The sequence below is a fragment of the Haemaphysalis longicornis genome, unplaced genomic scaffold (genome assembly GCF_048455015.1).
Source record: "Haemaphysalis longicornis isolate Haplotype H1 unplaced genomic scaffold, Haemaphysalis longicornis Haplotype H1 scaffold_4, whole genome shotgun sequence".
Lineage (NCBI taxonomy): Eukaryota > Metazoa > Arthropoda > Arachnida > Ixodida > Ixodidae > Haemaphysalis > Haemaphysalis longicornis.
In genome coordinates this window covers 27,627,602-27,649,588 of record NW_027526361.1, presented here as the reverse complement: position 1 = coordinate 27,649,588, position 21,987 = coordinate 27,627,602, and the positions used below count along the sequence as shown (strand labels likewise).

Sequence of the window (21,987 nt, the reverse complement as noted above, 5' to 3'; positions counted from 1 at the left end):
CATCATTTCTCTCCATTCGCTACGCGTTACGCCGACTTATTGAGATAGTGTACGCAGCTGCCGAGAATGAAAGAGAAAAGGATTTGGCACGAACACCCACCCCATACGCTCTTCCTTTAGCGAGCGTTTCCATGGCAACTGAAATTTCTCACACGCGCTGGGCGGCGTGGCGCCACCTATTGATGTGGTCCAGAAGCTTGCCAGGCAGAGACTGGGGGGGAGTAAGTGAACATAACGTTCCGAAAAAAACGGGGAGGCTGCCGTTCAAGAAGGTTGTTTGATTAACGGTCGCGTATACACGTACCGCTACTCGCTTCGCTGAATAACTAACCAGAGAAAAAAGGTAAAGCCGCTCCCCTTCTCAAGAACCGGTTTTAGCGGCCCGCGCAAGCGGTAGTACCCAAAAGCTGCAGGAACAGCCGACGCATATGAGTCACGCAAAAAAATAAAAGCACAAATACAAGAAGAAACCGGTTTTTTCCCGCACCGGGTCGAACCGCTGGCTTCGGTCGCAGGCCTGAACGGACTCATTTGCGCTGCGCTAGATAAACCTAGCATAGTTTTTTTTTTTTTAAGTATTCGTGCCTTATGCCTTTAAGTAGCAGTTTTCGGAAGCGAGTTTCTAAGCGAAGCGGAAAAGAATGTTTCAAAGAACGGGGTTTGAATATTCAATACTATTTCGCTATGTTACCGCAGTTTTCCAAATGCGCTGGTTCGTTTGACATCTGTGTACTCTCAAGCCGCGCCAATGTGTGGAGGTTTCGTGATTCATTCTTGGACGCCGTGTTTCGGGGTGACGATACATTAGCAGCTACATCATGGAAATTAACGTGAGCCCGGTAACTGATAATACTCAAGAGTGTTCTGGAATATTGAATCTGTGATTATAGCGTATATCAATCGCTACAATCGAATATGGATAGAACAGCGCGGTCTTCCCATTCGTATGAGCAATTTTGGATAACAGCATACCTTGGCGTTTTTAATGCATGGGCTGAACCCGAGTTCACTATATAACATTAAAACTAAACAAACGCGCGTCCACGTTAAAAAATGTAAAATTTTCTTGATCAACTGATAAACTTCTATGGTGGTATTCCTAGTTGTCTGCGGGTCCTGGAGTTGTCCGTAGAAAAGGAACAGGTTTTCCGAATAGGAAATAAAACAGTACGTCGTGGTAATTGAAACCCGTTCTCTAAAGGCTTGCGCGCCACACACTGTGCGAAGTGCGTTCGGAGGAAGCGATAATAAATACCTCGCTGTGAGTTTAAATTGAAAACAAAGTTGCCACACATCTGTCACCAGATTGTCATGGGCCTTGGTGAATTTAAATGTATATTAGAGATGTTAAGTTAAAATATTAGAACAAAATTAGAGAAACTTAAAAATAAAAATAACAATAGAATTAGGACGAACATTACGAAAAAAATGAAGGTAACTTCATATCGTTCTTAAAGCGGATTTGTACTGGGGCGAACGCTTTTTTTTGTAAGCGTTTGCTGACACCAAAGGAGTACTGAAACCAAATTTTTATGTTCCCTTTATATTGCTTTTATCGATGATTCATGGCTCGGCAAGCCCGAAACAGCACTTCAAATTCTTCAAATAATTATTTACATGGAACAGCCTCAAAATTGTCAGTTTCGGTTTCCATTGCTTCCAGCCCGGAGGGAGTGCATGACAGAGCCTTGCCATGACCTCGTCGTGTTGTGCGGACGTCAAAACACCGAGGAGGCCTGCGAATGCGTTGCTTCAGTCGCCCCGCTGCCGGAGCTGAGCGGCCGAGCTGCCTGAAGGCGTTCAAGCCTACCATCGCGGCGAATGTTTGATGGCCGCTTTCAATAAAAGTCTTGATGGCCGCTTCTTCTGCGATTATATACGCCTCCGTTCCCGCATGTAGGACATTGTTGTTGGAAGAGTGCCTTTCTGGTTATCGGTTCCTTTGGCTACGTGCCAGCGCCTTGTCGCCGCTCGCCAGGCAGCGTGTGTGAAGTAACGTCAAGAGTTTCTGCCAAATGTTGGAGACACTTGGATACGCCACCTCCTTTTTCCTACCACGGGGTGATGTCATGCGATGTCCATTTGCTGCACGTCGATTGAAGTGCTTTTCTGTACGCGCGATAAATTAGACCAAATTAAAGCATGTTCCGTGCGTCCCAGGCCGTTCATATTTTAGTCAAAGTATTCTGTTGAGTAAAGAAAGCGAACTTTGTAATAATATAAACCCGTAAAATTGGTGTCAGTTCCCTTTTAATTCAGCCATTTTTGGGTTGTTAGCAACTTTGAACTCTTTGGACAGCGTTCATCAAAGGCTTGGAAAATAGGACATTTCGTTACGAATATATAATAAGTTGTTTTTTTTTTTTTTTAATGGCGACAGTATGCCCTTTGGCATAAGTTCCTACAGGTACAAGTTTGCACCCGTTTCCCGGATGAAAGTTGTCATTTCCAGAAGTCGTTTTTCTACGTGCGTTTTCCTTTTGTGCTCTACTGCGGCCGTAATTTGCATACAAGCCATCATGAAGCAAGCCGTTTGCAGAACTCGCTCTCACGGAACGCTCTCATAGACCAGTCGGTTCACATTCACCTCCCTAGTTAACTCGTGGGAGTGTACGTACTGTTGGAATGGGTTTTTTTTTTTTTGCGAATATCAAAACCGGAATGCTTTTTGTCTTTTTTTTTCTTCGCAGAAATCATCTTGCTAGTATTTATAAGCTCTTTTGATATGGGAGGGGATCTCTTGTGTCATGAAGTTGCCTTTTCCTGGTTATGCCTACGCTTGCAGTGAAGCACGCTTTAAAGGCTTTTCATCGCACACGGCGGCACAATACCGGTCTGACAAAAACTATCAAGACTTGAAGGGGGCGGGGGCATTTCACCTTCCGGCACGAAATCAGTGGCACCAAACCCTTACTTCCTATTTCTGAACTATATAAGATCTTACCCGGGATGATCGTTCCCTGTACTTGCTGGTGTCATTTTCTGAAACAATGCATGGGAAGTGCAATAATACCGTTTGTGCAAATTCACTCTCCTCGCGTTTCAGATCTCTTTGGTGACCACAACACCAACCTCCTGTTACCAAAGGAATGAAGAGGACAGAGGCATCCCCACTCTTCCGCATCCGGACTAACTCATCGCGGACACTTCATAAGCTGAACCTTATATCCTCACCTCTGTGCGCAGCCTGTTGTGTAACAGGTGACATCGGACATTTTCTTATGGACTGCCGAGAGCATGCGACGGAGAGGTTAGCTTTATTTAAAGAACTTCGAAGGAGAGCCGCTCCGCATGCCTGTTTGGATCATAACATTTTTCCTACAGGCCATTGGATCACCAGGAGAGACATGTTGCACCTGATCCTCGGGTTTTTAAGGGACACACGCCTCAGTGAGTCCTGGTGATTTCACGCGCATAGCGGCAAGAAGGTGTTGATCGGGGGGGCGATTGCCGGCATGTCACGCAAGGCTAGATAAATCCGTTAGTAAACATCATCACCAACACCATTTCCTCGCGTTGCCAAAACACCGTTGAGGTCATAACTTCAGCTGGCAGTAGAGTAGCCGGCAATGTATACAAAATCAATGAAGTATAGCTTTGGAATGACGAGTAAAACCATGTTCCAGCAAAGGGCGATTTACATGTGTCATCAAGGGGCGTCGCTTTACTGTGTCCCCCTTGCAGAAAAATGCTGTCGGCACTGTCGAAACTTGTTTCGTGGAAAAACGAGAAGTACAATATGCGTGACCGAAAACTGGAATGTTGCCACGTTTGTCTTTTAAACTGGTCAGTTTCCTGATCTGATGATGTTTCGACTACTAAACGATAAACTTTGTGTGTGTGACCCGCTTCAATGAGCTGTAGTTTGAGTCATATTGTAGAATAGGATTCAGCACGCCTTCTATTGCTTTGTTTTGCTGAGTTATAATTATTAGGTGAAAATTATTTAGCCAAACTTTTGATCAGTACTTACACAGTGCAAAAATCAAAGTAGGAGCTTATAAGATTCCCGAGTCATAAAAAATTCCGTTAGTACACACTGCGCAAAAAAACAACAAAAACGCCACAGACTTCTATTATCAGAGCGTTGTGTCAACACGGCCGCAAATCAATTGATCATCGCATTCCGGAAACCCCTTTTTCGTGATGAATACTCCGGATAAATGAATAATCAAAGCCTAATTCGGCAAGTTTTTATTTGTCTATATGGCCACTCCAACGTCGTTACCTGCACAACCTACCAGCAGATACCCCCCCAAGACACAGGCTTACTAAATTTTAGGCTCGGTGACGTACCAGAGAGCCTACGTACCAGAGAAGCCTACAAGTTGATTGCAGTCTGAAGGCTCAAGGATTCGTGATAGCCCTGCCGTGCTTTCACAGGTTATGACTTCCCCGCAATGCAGATACAATGTTGTTTGCTGAAGTGTTCCTTGATGTGTTGCAGTATGATGGTCAGCAGGCAGTTACATTATACTCCTTTGTTGAACCATACTTCAGTTTCTTGCATTGAATGAAAAAAAATGCGTCGTCCAGTATATCGTGCTAGCTATATTAAGCACAAAATTCAGTGTTCAAATTTTAGAGGTGTTTTAGGGTAAATATTTTCCATCGAATTCAGTTCTTTTTTTCATTTGCATGATGCCGGTGCATGTGACTTTGTTTAAGCATATGGCGCAGGCTTCTCAAGGTGTTGAAGAAAAACCTCATTTTTTTGCAGCTGCTTGTGTAATTTGCAGCAAGTGAAGTAAAGTTACTATATTTATTTTCTATAACATGCATGGCAAAATTATACTATCCCAAGCATCCGGCTACAGAGGGCTCTTTTTGTAGTTATTGGGATAAGAGTACACTTGCTTACAGATTTACCTAATAACCACGTATGGCGACTCCGTTCGCAATTATCTGTAAAACTATTGTAATTATAGATCCGTTATATTAAGTGGAAGTTCTGACCCTACGTCCGTTTTTAATGTCGTGCCTCCGGTGAGAAATAAGCGAAGCGACTGATGTGACCAGCCTTCTTTGCCGGCAGTTAAAATTCTAAAAACAACATTTTTGTTCGTATGCTATGAAGAAATCGTTTATTCATTGAGTAGAGAAAATGGTTTCATAATTCTTATACGCTATATTATAGCGTCGCAAATTTAATGTGTCCGCCTCTGTTCCTCTTACTTTTCAGAAAAACGCGGCCAGACGAAGACCATCAAGTTTTTGCACTTCGCCATCCCTCGGCTTCTCGTGTTTATTTTTGTTTCAAGTGACTGTCGCAGGAATAAAAATATTGCACCAGCAAAGAAACATCCAACAAGTGGACGTTCATGCACGGATTGAAACCCTGTGGTTCAATATGGCCGAGGAGACAATAGTCCCTCTTATTACGGCCTTGCGACCTCCGGAAACCTCTAGTGCTGCAAAATAATAATAATAAAAAAAGCCATTTTCAAAGAAATGTCTCGTACGTTTCGTTCTCCCTCTAAATACACGCTCCAGAGCTTCGCTTGCCAGTAACACAAACAGGCTCCAGGGTGATATTGCAGAAGTAGTAAAACTTGAGGTAATTACAAAATGCCCCCGTTCATCCGGGTACTTTCACCATTCGCTCACCACCTCCGCTTCCCTTGACCTCAAAGAAGTGTTTCTCGGGTTTCTCATTCGGAAACGTTGTTACCGAACGCACTAAGCCAAGTAGAAGAGACGATCGGCTCACCTTCCGCTTGGAGCTTCCGTGGGGGTTCTTGGGCGAAGGCATCCCTCCGCGGCAGTCCATGCTTCAGTGAGGGCGCCGCGGTTAGCGCTGCTTCAGCCGCGCAGGCAGCAAGGTCAAGGAGTCGGCGATGAGGACCCGCTCGGGGTCGTAGGCAGCAGTTGCGGTTCGATACAGGGGCGAATTCCCAGGCCACTGGGAAAACGTATAGGAGGCGCAGAAGGACGGGGCGGCTGTACTATATACTCGCCGCCTCTCGCTCGGTGGGTCGTCGTCTGCTCAGCGCACGGGGGTTTCTTCCAGGGGTCCGAGTGCTCTCGTGCTGTCCGTGGGGCTTTGAAGGTGTCTTCACGCTGCGCTGGTCCCCTGGCTTGTTCCCGGCGTCGTCTATTGCACAGAGCCCGAGGCCTGCGCAGAAAATAACGCGGCGCCACCTCTTAGACAAAGGTCAGCAGCAGGCAGGGCATGACTGAAAAATGCAAAGCTTTGCACGTTCTTAAGGAAAACCGGTGCACCGACCAAGTACCGGTAATATAACTCTCGCCCATGAGCGAGTTCAGCTAACTTTGTAGTCTTCCGACTACATCAGCAGGAAAGAAAAATCATTTTCCCTTACGTACCTTTTCTCAGTCACTCACTATACTCGAGCCGTTTACCTGTCTCTCAGCTTTGAGTGATTTCAGTGCTTTCACATCCTAAAGGGGAAATAAAAATCTCTGTGCCAATTTTCGACGGAAATAATGGGATTGGCTTGTTCTGCAAATGGTTTTGTTAACGTTTGTTAAACAATAGCATCCAAACTAAACATTTTCCTAAATTAACAATTGGAGGCACCTTGAAAGCCCGTTAGCTTGTGCAAAAATAACCACATTAAATTTTTACGCATGAGGGTATATCCCACTCTGGAATGTTTGCGTAGCGGTGCACGAGGCCTGTCACCAAATGGTTCGTGCCGTCCGAAAATGAATACGCCCGTGTTTCAAATCTAGCACAGCGTTATATGCCCACAAAGCAGGACATACCCGCAAAAGCGTTTTGTATGCAACGCTTAATAAAACCGCCAGGTTGTGCTTCGGGAGACTGCGCGCTCGGATAACCCTTACTCTGTCTGTGCCTGACCCTGGCGATCGCAGCACCGGGGGCCATACGGCTCCCCATACCCATCTTGCGACAGCGCCATACAGGATGTGAGTGATCGGCATCCACTGTGGATCTGCCCAAGGCTTATTCAAGCCAGCGCTACGTCTGTGCAAGCGGTCTCCGCACTGGCCGACCCTCAGACCTACAGCTTTGGGTGAATGGACCATTTCGTCGAGAACTTCATGTACGCAGACAATTTATTCGTGCATCTGCGCCCACGTTCCTCTAATATGCCGCAGGGCAAACTTGATTGATTGTGGGGTTTAACGCGCCGACGCAACGCAGGCGATGAGGCGCGCCGTAGTGGAGGGCTCCGGATTAATTTTGACCACCTGGGGATCTTTATCGTGCGCCGAAATCTCGTACACACGGGCGTTTTCGCTTTTCGCCTCCATCAGAAAAGCGGCCGCCGCGGCCGGGACCGCAGGGCAAACTATGAAAAATCAATCAATCAATCAATCAATCAATCAATCAATCAATCAATCAATCAATCAATCAATCAATCAATCAATCAATCAATCAATCAATCAATCAATCAATCAATCAATCAATCAATCAATCAATATGTTGATCGATAAATTGATCAATCAATAAATTTCGAAATTTCGTGGCATTGGAAAATAAAAATGTGGGTGTTTCAAACCACAGGGATATTTCGGCGGCTGCAGTTGGCGGTCGCCAAAAAATCGTGTTTTTACGCAGCGTCATTCTGTCAGAGTGTGAATCATCTGAACCGAGACCATAGAGGGAAAGTACTGCGCGCGAGAGAATGCTCCTTCTAGGCAACAACCAGGATGGTGGGTGTATGGTTCTGCAGGCGGGAGTATTCGAAGCGCGTCGTCTGCAGCAGTTCATGACCTGCGAGACTCGACCCTACACTATAGGTTTGGCATTAGTACCACCGAAGTGTGGAAAGCTTGAATTCGAGTTGAAGGACGTCAGGGTTGAAGGCGCATGAACTGTAGCCGTCATGTGAAATGGAAGAATATTTATTACTACATTATTCTAATTCTGTTGGAATTTATGGTAATTCTTTACTTAAGGTCCGTAGCACCTCTAAAGAAAAAAGAATTGTCAATGGCAGTGTAGGTCGTGTGGCAATGTTAGAATAACCATAATACGTAGCTTTGAACCCAGCGACGGATTAAAAAGAGTAGTAAAGTTCGTCGCTAAGGCCAGTTGTGACTCTTTTTCTGCGTGGTAATTTCTTGCGCGCTTCTTCTCATGATGCATCACTAACTCCCCCAACTTTCAATTGCGCTAATGACAAGGACAAACAGCGTTCTTGACAACTTATTCCCTCTGTCGTGTACAATAGCACAGTGACGGATACGTCGCTGTGCTACGTCAAGAGCCACAGGATACGTCAAGAGCCACAGTTGCAATCACACGTATTTAGGAATAGCATGCAACGCACTGTCGTGGGGAGAATATAACAAAAAAACGTCTGTTGCATTTCAGTCTTAATGTGATCTCAAAGCACGTGCTTAACTATTTTAGTTTGGACGGCCAAGGGAATAGCTAAAAGCAAAGAAAGCTCTTATTTTAAATAAATAAGTGATCTTGCATGGAATGCTTGGAGTTCGTCCGGAAAAAACGAAGGATTCTCTGCCCCCTATTCCTATGTACTCTTTCCTCCCCGTCCCACCTCCCCTACACCAGCAGGTGTTCTGGTGTCCAACCCTAGGCGAAACAATTTACGCCTGCTGGTGGACCTTCCTCTCTTCCTGATTATCAATAAATACATACACACATACATTTTTGCTTACGAATGAACACAACCTAAGCATTGGTTGCTTGCTCTCATCAGTAAATGTTATGGTATCACATCAGCATCACCAGGTTTCTATTATAACAAATAAACTGAAATCCCCAGACAGCGCAAACAAAAAGCAAAGAAATAGGTTTCTTTAAAAAAGAAGAAAAAACTACAGGCTAGATTCTTTTTGTACAGCGCCCAACTCAACATGGTGGCTCTCACTTGATAAAGACAGACCTTATGGAATGAAATCTTGCGTGAAATGCATTGAAAGCGACACTGCGGCATATGGGTGCCTACGATGACCATTTGACGCCTGGAACTTCGTATTCGCTGAGAACAAACGAAATACACAGACGACTTCCCCAGATTGCTTGCCCTGAGCCATGTCCGCTCAGCAGCAGTGCGGAAAAGCCATCAGCCGTCCTCAATTTACGAAATGTATAAACAAAAGTCCCCGGCGGGGCAGTTTCGTTTTTTCGATTTACCAGGCTAAAAAGTACGCTGCTAGGGCACCCGGAAAAGCACACTGCGTACAAGAAACCAACTTTGGGCGACTGCAACAATGACGATGCACAGTGCCAACAACGTCGTCCGCAAGCATCCCGCTTCCCTCTATACGCAAATGTGGGAAGCTGTATTCCACGAAACGCGCCGAGCATTTCGGGAGCATAACCGCAATGAACCCGAAACGGGAAACGGCGGTGACACTAGAGCCATCTGGAGGACGCCCGAGCAAACCTCGGGCTGAACGGGGCGTTTCGATTGTATGTCGACAGTTGGCAGAGCAAACCGCAGATGGCGCGGTGCGAAAAGCGGGAGTCCGCGCGCGCGCCTCGCAATCAATACGAGACAGTACGGGAGGTGAACCTGGGCGAGCAGGCAGAGCAGACGATTCCGCCGGCCGCGTATTTACTCCGGTGCTGCCAGGTCGCACGAATGAAGACGTACGTTTGTTGCCATGAGGGTTAACAGGGGACGGCGTGCGCGGATCATGCGACGCGTTTTATGCCGGGAAACGTCTGCCGCTTGATGGGCGTCCACTCGCGTCGAAACGTTATCCGAGACTTGTACGATTTAGAAGAGCTTGCGTTCGGGCTAGTTCGTATTCCATAACGTTCATCTTAAGCGCACAAAAAACACACGGACACAGAAGACAAGGATAATCGCTTTGAATCAGGGTGAAATGTATACCAGCAAAAAGACAAGAGATACAGAAAAGGTTACAATTTTACCGAGATTAGAATAACGGAATCAGTTGGCACTGTAACAAACGTGTCAGTAATTACCCCGACCAGTTCTTTTTTATTTTAAGAACACCCGCCGCGGTGGCTCAGTGGCTAAGGCGTTGCGCTGCTGCGCACGATCGAGGTCGCGGGTTCGATTCCCGGCCGCGGCGGCCGCTTTTCTGATGGAGGCGAAAAGCAAAAACGCCCGTGTGTACGAGATTTCGGCGCACGTTAAAAATCCCCAGGTGGTCAAAATTAATCCGGAGCCCTCCACTACGGCGCACCTCATCGCTTGCGTTGCGTCGGCGCGTTAAACCCTACAATCAATCAATCTTTTTTGAGAACGCTGCCTCCTTATCCGACAAGTCTACCGATGTTGTACTGACACACTCGAAATCGCCTAGTTGTATTTCAGCTGCGTCCGCGTGAGATAGCGCACGCGTGAGATAGGGGAGGCAGCAGAAATGCAACTAGGCGATTTCGAGTGTGTCAGGCCTGAAAATGCCCGGACTACCAACAATGTAGCCATTCCATGTTAAGTTGCCCAGAAAACGTTTGGCAGATGCTGTACTGTTTACGAATGTCTATTATGGAATAGAAGCGCCTATGAGGTCGACCGAGCACCTGCTGCAAAGTTGCGGCAACTGACGTTTCTTGTCCAGCCCATGGACAGGGGCTTATCCGTATGAAATTCAAGCAATCCCGGAAGTGTGTGTCAAAGCTTAAGTATAGGGAATAGGAATATCATAGTGTATGTAAGGCTTAGAGTGACAACTCGAGAAAGGAAATAAATTACAAGGAAAACAATATGAGCCAAACAGCGACAACGGAGGTAGCGAGACAGCTGTGGCAAATATGACAAGCACTTGTTATGTTACCTCATGAGCTTACTGTTTCAGCGTAATTTGTATGAACTGGTTCTAAGTAAGTGCACCAGGTAAGTAAGTAACGCAATGAAGTAAGTGAACGCAATGAAGTTGAATGCAGCTGTTTCTTATCGAAAGCGGGAAACTCAGCAAAATATTTTCTACACGCATGGAGGGCCGGATAATCATGCAGTCAGGGTTTAAGGATATCTCCACAACATTAAGATGTTTTAAAACTTTAATCACACAAACTACAAATTAATTTAAAAATCTAAGTAAAACATGCTTTATGTTACATACATGCCAGTAACATTTTAAATGTAACTGAGAAGAATTCGCTTTCAGTTTTTCCATTTGTTTCTCGCCTCAATTTCAACGTTTTTTAACACATAGCATATATGATGTTTATTTCGCAGCGCAAGCATTTACATATAACTTAGACCCAAATTTATTCTTTATGCAACCATAGCTTCGCGAATTCCAGTGATGCAGGAGGGACACGTCAGCAATTTTTCCTTACATATGAGGAATAATTGCTTGAATACTTGAATCCCATATTTATATTTATATAAAAAGTGCATCACTCGTTCACACACGTCCTATAGGCAATCGTCTGTTTATTCTGCCGCATAGCGCTATGAACATGACTTCCGTATTGTAACGGATAGTAATACTAAAAGAAAGAAAAGACTGGACGCATCGGCGACTGTTTCTTAGTTGGAATAGCGCACACCCATAATTTTTTTTCTTCGTCACAACACCAAAAATACGCCAGAGACAATTTTAATTCTGCTTGTTTGTCCACAGTTGTATACTTTTTATGTCAGTAATTTTTTTTAAATTCTTTGTATGTGCAACACAGTTTACTGCCTGTAGCTAAGCCACAGCTGGAACTCTGAGGATTCAGCTGTTTTTGCATTGCACCGCAAATATAATTTGCGGTGAAATGCAATGCAATGCGGTGCAGTGCACAGTGATATCGCGTTTCCACTCACAAGAGCAATGAATATCACTCTTGCTTTGCTCGTGGTCTGATAGTCAGGGAAGCAAGTTCGGCGCTGCATCAACCTAAATGAGTGAATTGATTGATTATGAGGTTTAACGCGCCGACGCTACACAGGCGATGAGGCGCGCCGCAGTGGAGGGCTCCAGATTAATTTTGACAACCGGCGGATCTTTAACTTAACCTAAATGAGTGGAGTGAGATTTCCCCACAGTACAGTGTTCGAAGTGGTGGCATAACCGTCATTTTGCGTACAACGGTTGATCAGCTTTTGTTTTTAGAGTGTCTTAACTAGAAGAACATGCAATTTGTTCAACACCGGGTCGCTAAAGAAGCCACGAAAGAATGAAAGCGAATATAAGAATACGAATCGGAATGCGCACATAGCGCGAAGTTATCCCGGCATTCAAATATAGTAATTAGGTTAATGGGGCTTTCCAAATATACCGGAAGCACATGCTTTGACCTCCACGAATCGCAGTCTTGAATTTTCAGTGTCGTTGTTCATATTTTCGTGCTCGTGTTTTGCTTGTTGACGACAGTGCGGGAAGAAAACTTCGGTTTTGCAGTCAGAGCAGAGGCTGCGCACGCACATCGAAGCGTCCGATCGTTGTTGTGCTCACGAAAACCTCTACGCACATGTGTTTCTAGCCACGCCAGACCGCAACTTGTCGGGCTTGTTCATAGAAATCCTAACACAGACACAGTAGTGGCGGCGCATGTCGTCGTGGCATGCACGCTGTTTTTTCCGTTACCTAACAGACGAGCTGCTCGACATAGGTCAACTTTAACGCTCGAAAAAGGTTTAAAATTTGAAGGAAAACAGAAGAATAAATAACGACGGTATGGCTACTGGTGATTTGTTAGCAAGAAAGGGGTCGTTCTAATTAGAATGACAAAATCTCGCGTTTTCTAGTTAATTTATCGCTTCCTTACGTGACTCGGGATTTATCGCTTTCTTACATGACTCGGAATAGCTCTGTTGCCGCAGATGGCGGGTCCATGCGGAGGCCCACGGGACAGCAGCCCAACATTCATGACCGCCACACGTGTCTCGCTCCATACCTTTCCCAGTCAACTGCTTTTCTCCTGAATTCCTGTCTACCCGATCGAAATGCAATACGGATAAAGATGCTCCAAGGAGAATTCGGATCGTAAATGAGCGCTTGTAAGAAGAATAGCTTTAACAGCGGAGCTGTCGTACCGTAACGTGTGGCGCGTAACGCATTAAAAAATGCCAAGAAAATGCCGAGCGCTCGTGAGAGCGTGCTCGCGGTGACCGCCAACTATCCCGTTGCGCGCGCCGTGGCTTTAGTAAACAGCAGCAACAACAACAAAAATTGGTGAAAACCCCGAGGTGCACGTCGCTGCGCCCCAGCTGTCGTCAAGCGCTACCGTGCATGTATAATGCTTGGCATGAGGAACACAACGATATAGATGCACGATATGACGATGACTACTACTAGCACAGTGCAAAGCGACGACGGAACATGTAAACAAACAATTTCAAACTCGTACAAATGCGTGGTGTTCACGTGCACATATATCCTGCAGCTTCGCTAAGGTACAAGCCTTGCGCGACTTAGTGCAATCTTCTCCAGTTTTTTTATGTTAGGCTTTCAGAGTTTAGAGCCACTCAAAAAGGCTGCTCCCGACGCAAACAATAAAGGTTGAAATTTAGTGGTTCCCTAATAAAGAATCCTAGCTTGGCTGGGGCTTGCGGAGAATTTGTCCTTGGTTTCAATCAATCGTATGGGCTTCAAACACCTCACGAAGCTTAATCGAAGCGCACCGAGCTTGCGTAAGGCGATTCGCACTGTGGTTTTGTAAGAGTGAACGGAGTAATTGGGTGCATAAATGTCGCCGCACAAACTCACGCCACATCAGAACCGGGCTGGTTCGGTGGATGCATGGAAAGTGGTTCAAGCTTATGAAGAACACTCTTAGTTCAGTCAATCGCGCATGCATATATAAACACATGAGCGCGTATACGGCTTTTTTGGCCACCAATGCCCCGACTTCCGTACAGTGCATCGAATATTGAAAGGTTGTCAGAGGGCAGTGACTGACCAAAACAGAAAGCTACGCTTATGCGGCGAATATTCCTTTGAACGCAAATACTGCACAAGCGTGAAAAGACAGAAATGTTGATGTTTCTGACGTCGCATCTCTGAAACAAAGAATGGCAGCGGAAGCATAAAATTTTTACAAACAATGCTGAATTTAAAAGTGAGAACTTGAGCTGTGCCCTATTTGTTATATCCCGAAACCGCCCCTTGGAATTTTTAACCTTAATTGAGTACGGAGTAATGCGCGTATTTTCGTTAAATACAACATCTGTCACTGCGATGTTGGCTCTTGAAAAGATGTGAAAAAAAAAATTATAAAGCTCGGCGCACATTAAAGATCCCCAGGTGGTCAAAATTAATCCGGAGCGCTCCACTACGGCGCACCTCATCGCCTGCGTTGCGTCGGCGCGTTAAACCCTACAATCAATCAATCAAAAAATATTAAGCATTCAGTAAAAAAGGCGTAGCACAAGTGTAGTTAGCTTTACGCCCACGAAGCATTACTGTATAGGGTCGGGCGATAGTTAACGGGATTGTTTTAGTCGCAGCTGTACATGTACTTTAAGTTAAGAGCTAAACGCGCGCGCATGTTCGAACCAGGGTTTGTTCAGAAGCACCGAGCACGTTTTAATTGCTTCGGCAATTAATTATACAGTAGATTACATTGGACCCGCGGCGGTGGTTCAGTGGCTAAGGCGTTGCGCTGCTGAGCACGAGGACACAGGTTCGATTCCCGGCCGCGGCGGCAGCTTTTCTGGTGGAGACGAAAAGCAAAAACGTCCGTGTGTACGAGATTTCTGCGCACATTATGGATCCCCAGGTTGTCAAAATTAATCCGGAGCCCTCCACTACGGTGCGCTTCACCGCCTGCGTTGCGTCGGCGCATTAAACCCTATAATCAATCATCAATCAGATTACATCGGAGGTTCCTCCACTTCGTTAAAAAAAGTTGTGAGCTGCACACGTGGAACGTTACGTGCAACACTTTGGAAAAACGTAGCCATGCTTCTCTGCTTTAACAATGAGCTTTGCGGATCGTACCTATGACGTCACTTGGACTCCCGCGAATAATCCGTTCCCCCTTTCTCAGTTGAGGCGTGCCTTGGTAGGCTGTCGGTTACGCAGGTGGTTTGGCGGAATACAAATAAGCGAGGGCTTTGCAACCACTTCTTCCGCCGCCGGCATGAATGGTTGGGCCACTTGCCTAAGAGGTCGTCGCGTTAAAATGGCGTGTAACTGCTTCCGACGAACTGGAACGTATGGCACGAGGGCAAAGGTTGAACGAAGATTTAAAATTGGAAAGATTCTGAAATTGGAGAGACACAAATTAGGGTTGAGTAGGAATAAACCACGAGGTGAATAGGAAGCGCGTATTAACGGGACATGCAGGCGGCTTCCAATGTTGCACAATATCTGTGCGCTCATATATCTGCTTACTTAAATTGAGACCGTGACAAACGCGCGAATAAAGACTGCCCATCCTGACTGCCGCCCACAAGGCGAAGAAAAGTTACTATTTGACTGGGTGAACAGATTTTGTTTTTTAAACGTCTGTGCATGTGTGGGTGTTGAGGTGTTTCGAACAGGAGTGTCACTGCTCATTTTATTTTCGATGAGTTAGTAGATTAGGAGTTCTGCTTTATCAAGGTGGTGTGATTCCAGTATGCCTGCGTTTGGTCACAAAGCCGGAAAGCCACATTTAGGTAAAAACCTTACCCGCCCTGCCGAAAAAACAACCTCCACATTCAGGACAGACAATATTGCACACTGTTATGCAGTAGGTTGCACTGCCTTCACTGTAGCTGCAATGTAGGCGCGACGGGTAGGAGACAATAAGGCTGTTAAATTATCTATGCTCTTACCTTTCCCAGCGTTGAGGAATCTAAGAGCAATGCACCAGAAAGGGTGGTGATAGTGTCATGAGCAAGCCATCTAAATACACGGATATCCCTATAACTTTGCTGAATGGCCATGCAAGTGAGCAAATAAAGGTTTAGGAGTATGGATACCGTAGACTCCTGATTTTTATGCAATCATTAAAACCAGTGCTAAGTGAGAGCGTAACTCTTAAATAAAATATGTTACATGATGTAAAAACAGGCTGCTTGGCGGCGTCTTATATGTGCTAAATATCAGTGTTCGCGAAGATACCCAGTGCTTTCCGATTGGAAAGCGTTTAGTTAACGTCTTCAGAGACGCGTAACAGGGGGCGCATTGGTACACCTACTATTGTGCCGAACTGATCTATTCTGGAAGGAACAACGAATGGTATTTGGTTGAATGTTCCACAACCTTAGTCACGTCCGCGGTAACATCCCATATATAAGCGGTACGCAGTCTCTATACCGTGATATAAGCGGCTCTGACGGACACATTTTCTGTGACGATAGCGCGAAGTGCAGAGACCACAAGTTAAGAAGCTCGATAATCAACTAGGCGAAGCGGCCACACGTACTGCTTTTTGTGGTTCAAATAAAAGATAAATACTTTTCTTCTGCGTTCATGCACAGCAGTATCAAGAAAAAAACTGTACAAATACCAAAAGCGCCCATCAAAACACGAAGACAACATCGTATACTTCGGAGGAGGATAACCGCAACCTGCGGCAACACTATCACGCGCGGTGTGGTAACTTAACATTCGCGTCAAACTGCATTTTAATGGCGACAACTTCTCCAGCACAGCCGGAGTTCGCGGCTAGATGAACAAAAGTAGCAGTTTTGAAACGCCCAATGACGTCACTGGTGTGTAGCATGGCCACTGTTCTTATAATCAAGAAAATCTGAACAGCTTGCAGTAGTGGTGCAAGGCTGGAGAAACAGCAGAGCTGGCGGCCCCTCTCCCCGCGTCGGAGACCCGGCTGTTGCAGCTCACTTTTATTTCCGAACTTGCCACTGAAGGTTCTCCATGACTGGGCAGGCCCCGATCGTTTCGTCCGCAGGCTTTTCACTTCTCCCCCAAAGTGGCCCGCTTTATCACGCGCTAGAACCCGTGGTCAAGTCCAAAGCCAACGCAACCCCGCCATGAACGCAAAGTAAACGCTGTGCGCCCGGAATGATGGCTCAATTGGATAGACGCCGATTTCACAACGCGAGGGACACTGGTTCGATTGTGACCACGACCAGCGTTTTTTTGTTTTCTCTTTCCAATCGGCAGCACATGAAGTAGTTCTCCGCAGATGCATTGCTAACCCTGTACCCCTCGGGCCTTTGGGGTGGCCCAGTGGTTCGGTTGTCGATTTCACGGCGTCAAGGTCCCGGGATGGACTCCCAAGTCCTCCATATCCACGTTTTCTTATTCTTGAGGCTTGGAGGTTTTCAGGCGCGACGAACAGACGAAGCTCGGCCTTATCAGCTCTGCTGATAGAACAAAATAAATGCAGATTTCGTCGCTCGTTAAAGATCCCCAAGGGATCAAAATTAATCCGGAGCCTCCGACTACGGCGCGCCTCATCACCTGTGTAGAGTCGGCGCGTGAAACCTCATAATGAATCAAATCAGAAATAAATCCAGGATACGAATACTTGAATGTTTACCCCCCAGGAATGAGTTCGAAGTACAAATGCTTCACTAAAAAGCAGGAAATACATTTGATAGCCAATTATCGCAACGAAGAAGTTTATTAAGAATACCCGGTCCCTCCCCCCTTCAAAAAAAGGAAATAAAAAACATGCCCGGGCTTTTGTTATGTAAGACGGCATCGCCCTGCCGTTTTGATCCAGTGTGAACGAGGCTCACCATGTTGCAGCGCTGAGCTTGGTTCGCAGAATGTGTTGCGCTTGAATCGGTCACAGTGATCCGGTCGGCAGCCGGCGCAAGCAACGGCGGGTGGAAAAGAAACAAGTCGGTGCGCCGGGTCATTGGCGGCCTTATCCTCGGGGCGGCAGAAGCAGCTGTTCGGGGCTCGCGTGCGACGCCGAATCGGTGGTCGGCGGCGGCGGCCCGCGTCCACCACGTGAGGGCTCCGAGGCCGCGCGAGACGCCCGAGCGTGGCCGCTCATGCCAGCAGCATCCAAGACGCGCGCGCTGACACGCGCACCGGCCGAGTGTGTGCGCGGGTGGCGGCGGCCGGCTCTTCCCGATAACAATATAACTCAATACTTGATTATGTCGGCGAACAGCGCCTCCGGTGCGGGGGTTGCCTCTCTTTTTCGGCGAGAAGGCGTGGGTGGGAGAACGGCACGGGGCCCAATCAGAAAACGCGCGTCCGAAGTGTAGCCGCCTGGTGGCGCGGGTTCGAAGCGCCCCGCGAGCACGTGCTCGAGCCACGCGCGGTGGCACAGCGGGCGCGCGCGCGGGCACGGCGTTTCTTTCCGCTTGTTTTTGTTTTTGCACTTCTTGCAGGGGGCGGACGCAGAGTGCGAGGCAAGGGTAAAAGAACAGTGCAGGGGAGAAGAGGAACAAAATGGCGGGGGAGGATGGAAGGGCGAGGAGTGGTGCCGCACGTGGTCCGAACCGCGTGTTCCGAGGAGGCGGCGGCGGGAGAGGGTTGCGGCTCCGGCTGGTGGCGCCTCCGGTGGACGCACATCGAACGTTCCTCTCGCGGAGGTGGCAGCCGTGGCGGCAGCCGTCTGCGCGAAGCGCGTGTTGTGTTCCGATGGACAGTGGCATCTTAAACAAGAAGCATGACTACGTCCCCATCTGGAGCGGTTGATACAAATATAGATAGCATGAGAGATAGATATTATCCCAGATAGATACTATGAGAGATGCATACACGAGCAAGTGGGGGAATTGAGTCGCTCATGTACAGCTCACCTACTGGAGCATCGGTGGGGTAATCCGGCGTTTGTTGGTGGAAATCCCACCCGAAGTACGAATTTCTCTCCAGTTTTTTTCTTTTCTACCTGCCAGAATTTTTTTTTCCACGCCAAAAAGGGTCAAGGTATCTCCTCTATGAACTCACTGGAGTATTTGACTGTTGGTTTTCCTTGTTATATGAAATCAGGCCCGTATCCAGAATTTTTTTTCGGGGGGGGGGGGGGGGGGGCACTTGCTTTAGACCCAACTATTCTCTGTAGGCACTTTATTTCAGTCAGTATTTCTGGTAAAAATTGACGGACTTAATTCACGCCAGTTTTATATAATAGTATGGCATATATCTCGCACGAACGATTTTTTTTACCAAATTAGAAAAAAACAGCTACAAATAAAAAGCTCAATAATACAAAACTGGTTTTATTGCGGCACACGCAAGACGAGCTTACCCCGGTGCCTGTCGTGGGACTGTAGACTGCACTCTCGTTACGCCACACGAGTTCCGGCGAGATAAAGCCATACGACCCAAACCGAATGCTCTGCAATTCTTAGCACTTTGCTCCTCATTTAATGTCTGAACTTTTGTATTGTGCTCCGAAGCTAAATATTGCGTAGAGCCGGGATTCGGTGACGGGCTAGGAGCCTATTTTAACCGCCTTAGATGTTCTTTAACCAAAATTACGAACATAGAGGCGTTCTAGTTTTTCATCCTACCAAAAAACTGCTTTCTTCGTTGCATGCGGATTTTATAGAGACCCTAGTTTGATTCTAGTACGTTTGCTTGGGAAAAGCCTTAAACTGAATAAGAGAACTGTCCAACTGTATTGCATCCCTTAAAGACGTTGCTGCGAAAACAATGACCTTTGAAGTTATCTTGGCTTTCTGGTGAGTTCAGAAGTCGCCCATCACGAAGCCCAATCAGTGATAGTCACCCGTGTCAGCGCAGTCATGGGTGAACAGCGCAAAATATGTTCAGACCGCCCTTGTCAAGTTCTCTGAATACTCAAGACACGGGTAAATATGGCCATGAAATGGGGTTTAAACCGCAGGTTCAGCGCAGTTGTGGCTGGGAAGTTAAGAAATTTAACAGGAGTCTAGCGACGTCAACACCATGACCCGACACTATGACCCGACACCATGACCCTCAACACCATGACCCGACAAGCCTACACAGTTCTTGGCTTACTACCTACCACACCAACGAAGAAATCGGTCTGGTGATTTTTAGTGAACGCTAAGATCTGCAGGAAGCCCACAATCCGGCACAACTTGGCGCTGTAAGGATGGTAGGTGCTACAAGCCTTGGGTTTGAGTGCATTCCACTCATCCACGTACATTCACTCCACTCATCCACTCATCCACGAACTACATCCACGTAGCTTTCATTCCTCGCAATATGCACACCATGAACTCACAACACCGAGAGAAGAGCCGCCAGGGCAAAGGCTGTGACCAAACTCCAGAGCAATGATACCAATGTTCTTTTACATCGACACAATGTTCTTTTACACTCTTTACACCAATGCAACACCCTATATACCCTCATCGCCAATCCACGCAGCCAGCGTCGTCAACGGTGCTGGCTGCCGGCCAATGTCTCACTGCCATTACCGCGAACACGACATCCACCGACAGGGATTAATAGATCACCATATAGCTCTAGAAGCCACGAGAAACAAAACCATCATTATCCTAACAGGCTCGCAGTTCCCATGCCGAAGTCACCAACTGGAAAGAATTTTTGCACCTGCTTTGCACATATTAAAGCACCGCAATACACTCCATGAAATCTGCATACAGTCTAACCTCGTTATAAGGAAGTAGTATTGGGAGAGTAATTTAATTCGCTAGATCCGATATTAGTTGTAGCAGTAGAGCTAAAAATCGCTTCAAACTAATTGGTAATCTGGCTCTCGCAAATCCTTACTATTAACAAGGTAACCCTTATCTTTCTCCTTGTGGCACCAAGCTCAACGAACCATAACATAAAATGGGAAAATGCAATGAAACGAAGTTCATTGGATTAAACTGGCCTGCGTTCCTATATTTTCGAGGAAGGATGTGATCTTTGTCTGGTGGTTATTCACAGCACTGAGCAGGATGAAGTTCTCCACAAACAAAGGGGCCTTTTCTGCTTCTGCAGTTTCGGACGCCAGGAGTTTTTCAAAACAGCTTCTCAGCCCACTGGTGAAATATTTCTTCGTTATATCCGGTAGTGCACGCTGTCCTCAATAGAAGAATAAGCGTCATTGAAATGAAGCGTGATCAATCAACTTAAGCTCTTATTTAGTTCGCTATAGCCGGTAATTCGCTATATCAATGTTCGTTATAGCGAGGTTTAATTATAATATGGATACCCGGCCCAGTGGCCACGAGCGGCAACACAGCGCCTCGTGCCGCTGCTCGCGAATTCGTACTCAGGGCCATTGTAAAAGTCGATGCAAAAGTAGCAGACATCGCTGCAAGCGCTCAGAACATGCACAGACATCCTGGCACATCATCGACATTAACGCTGCAAGTACCCGCACCCATACCTCATTTACTTCGGGGCCAGGAAAGGGAATACATACAGAGAAATGAAGAGAAAAAAGCCCCAACCCATGCCTACCACGGTGTAACAGCTGAATGTGACACAGTGATTGCACTTGGATTGATGTGAAATATGTGTACAACTGGAAAATCAATTACAGTTGCACTTTATTTGGTGTTCTTTGGATGAAACTTTTTGTATATAAAATTTTTCCTTTGGTGTTGTTTTTTGTTGTTGTTGTTGTTGTAACGTGAACAATGCCAACGGAGTAATCTAAAGCCTGTATTTTAGACCTGTTTGCTGTTTATGCTCGGAACCTATTCACACTTTATACGCAATTTTCGTTTGGTGATTTTATTGTTGGGTATTGTTACCGTAAATAGTCTTGATCAGATTTTTAATATGCCAATATATGTCTTACCTTTGATAATTTGCCCTTTGGATCCGGGTAAGCTTGTTTTGAATATTTTGTTAGTTCATAGCGTTCCTTTTTGGTAATTTTGCACGCTGTGAGGTCATGGTCGAAGTTTTCGTCTGGTAGTCCACATCTGCAGGTAATAATGTCGCTAGTCTTGAAAATTTTGAAATAAAATGGGAACCTACCATGACCTTATATCGGTTGTGTTTGTACTAATTGAAAGAAGAATTCGGTGGTAATTTTTTAGGTTTTTTACTCGCTGATAAGGTGCCGTTCCCCTGCCTTAGCTGCTCATTCCATAATTGGTTCCATTTACCCTTACTTCGCGCCTTTAGGTTCATTATAAGGAACTGGGTTATTATGCGGATATCTAAGTTGTCACCAACAATGACTGCTTGGTTCGCTAATACTGGTGCCTCACGAGAAAAAAATCTACCATTCTTTCAAAGGTACAGACAACTGCTTTTTATGGAGTGCGTGTCCTCTAGCTCATATGAAAGCCAGCGTTT

At 46.3% G+C, this 21,987-nt stretch overlaps 1 protein-coding gene across 1 annotated transcript in view; it reads right to left on the bottom strand.

Moving 5' to 3' along the window:
• LOC144178399 (uncharacterized) overlaps positions 1 to 17,804 on the bottom strand; it is a 343,222-nt gene extending 325,418 nt beyond the window's left edge. The window contains exons 1-2 of the mRNA XM_077706220.1: positions 17,511 to 17,804; positions 5,711 to 6,115 (exon numbers count right to left, since the gene is read on the bottom strand). Of these exons, the coding sequence (XP_077562346.1) occupies positions 5,711 to 5,770 (60 nt within the window). The 5' untranslated portion in view covers positions 5,771 to 6,115; positions 17,511 to 17,804. The remainder of the gene's footprint in view (positions 1 to 5,710; positions 6,116 to 17,510) is intronic.
• Positions 17,805 to 21,987: the final 4,183 nt, after the last annotated feature.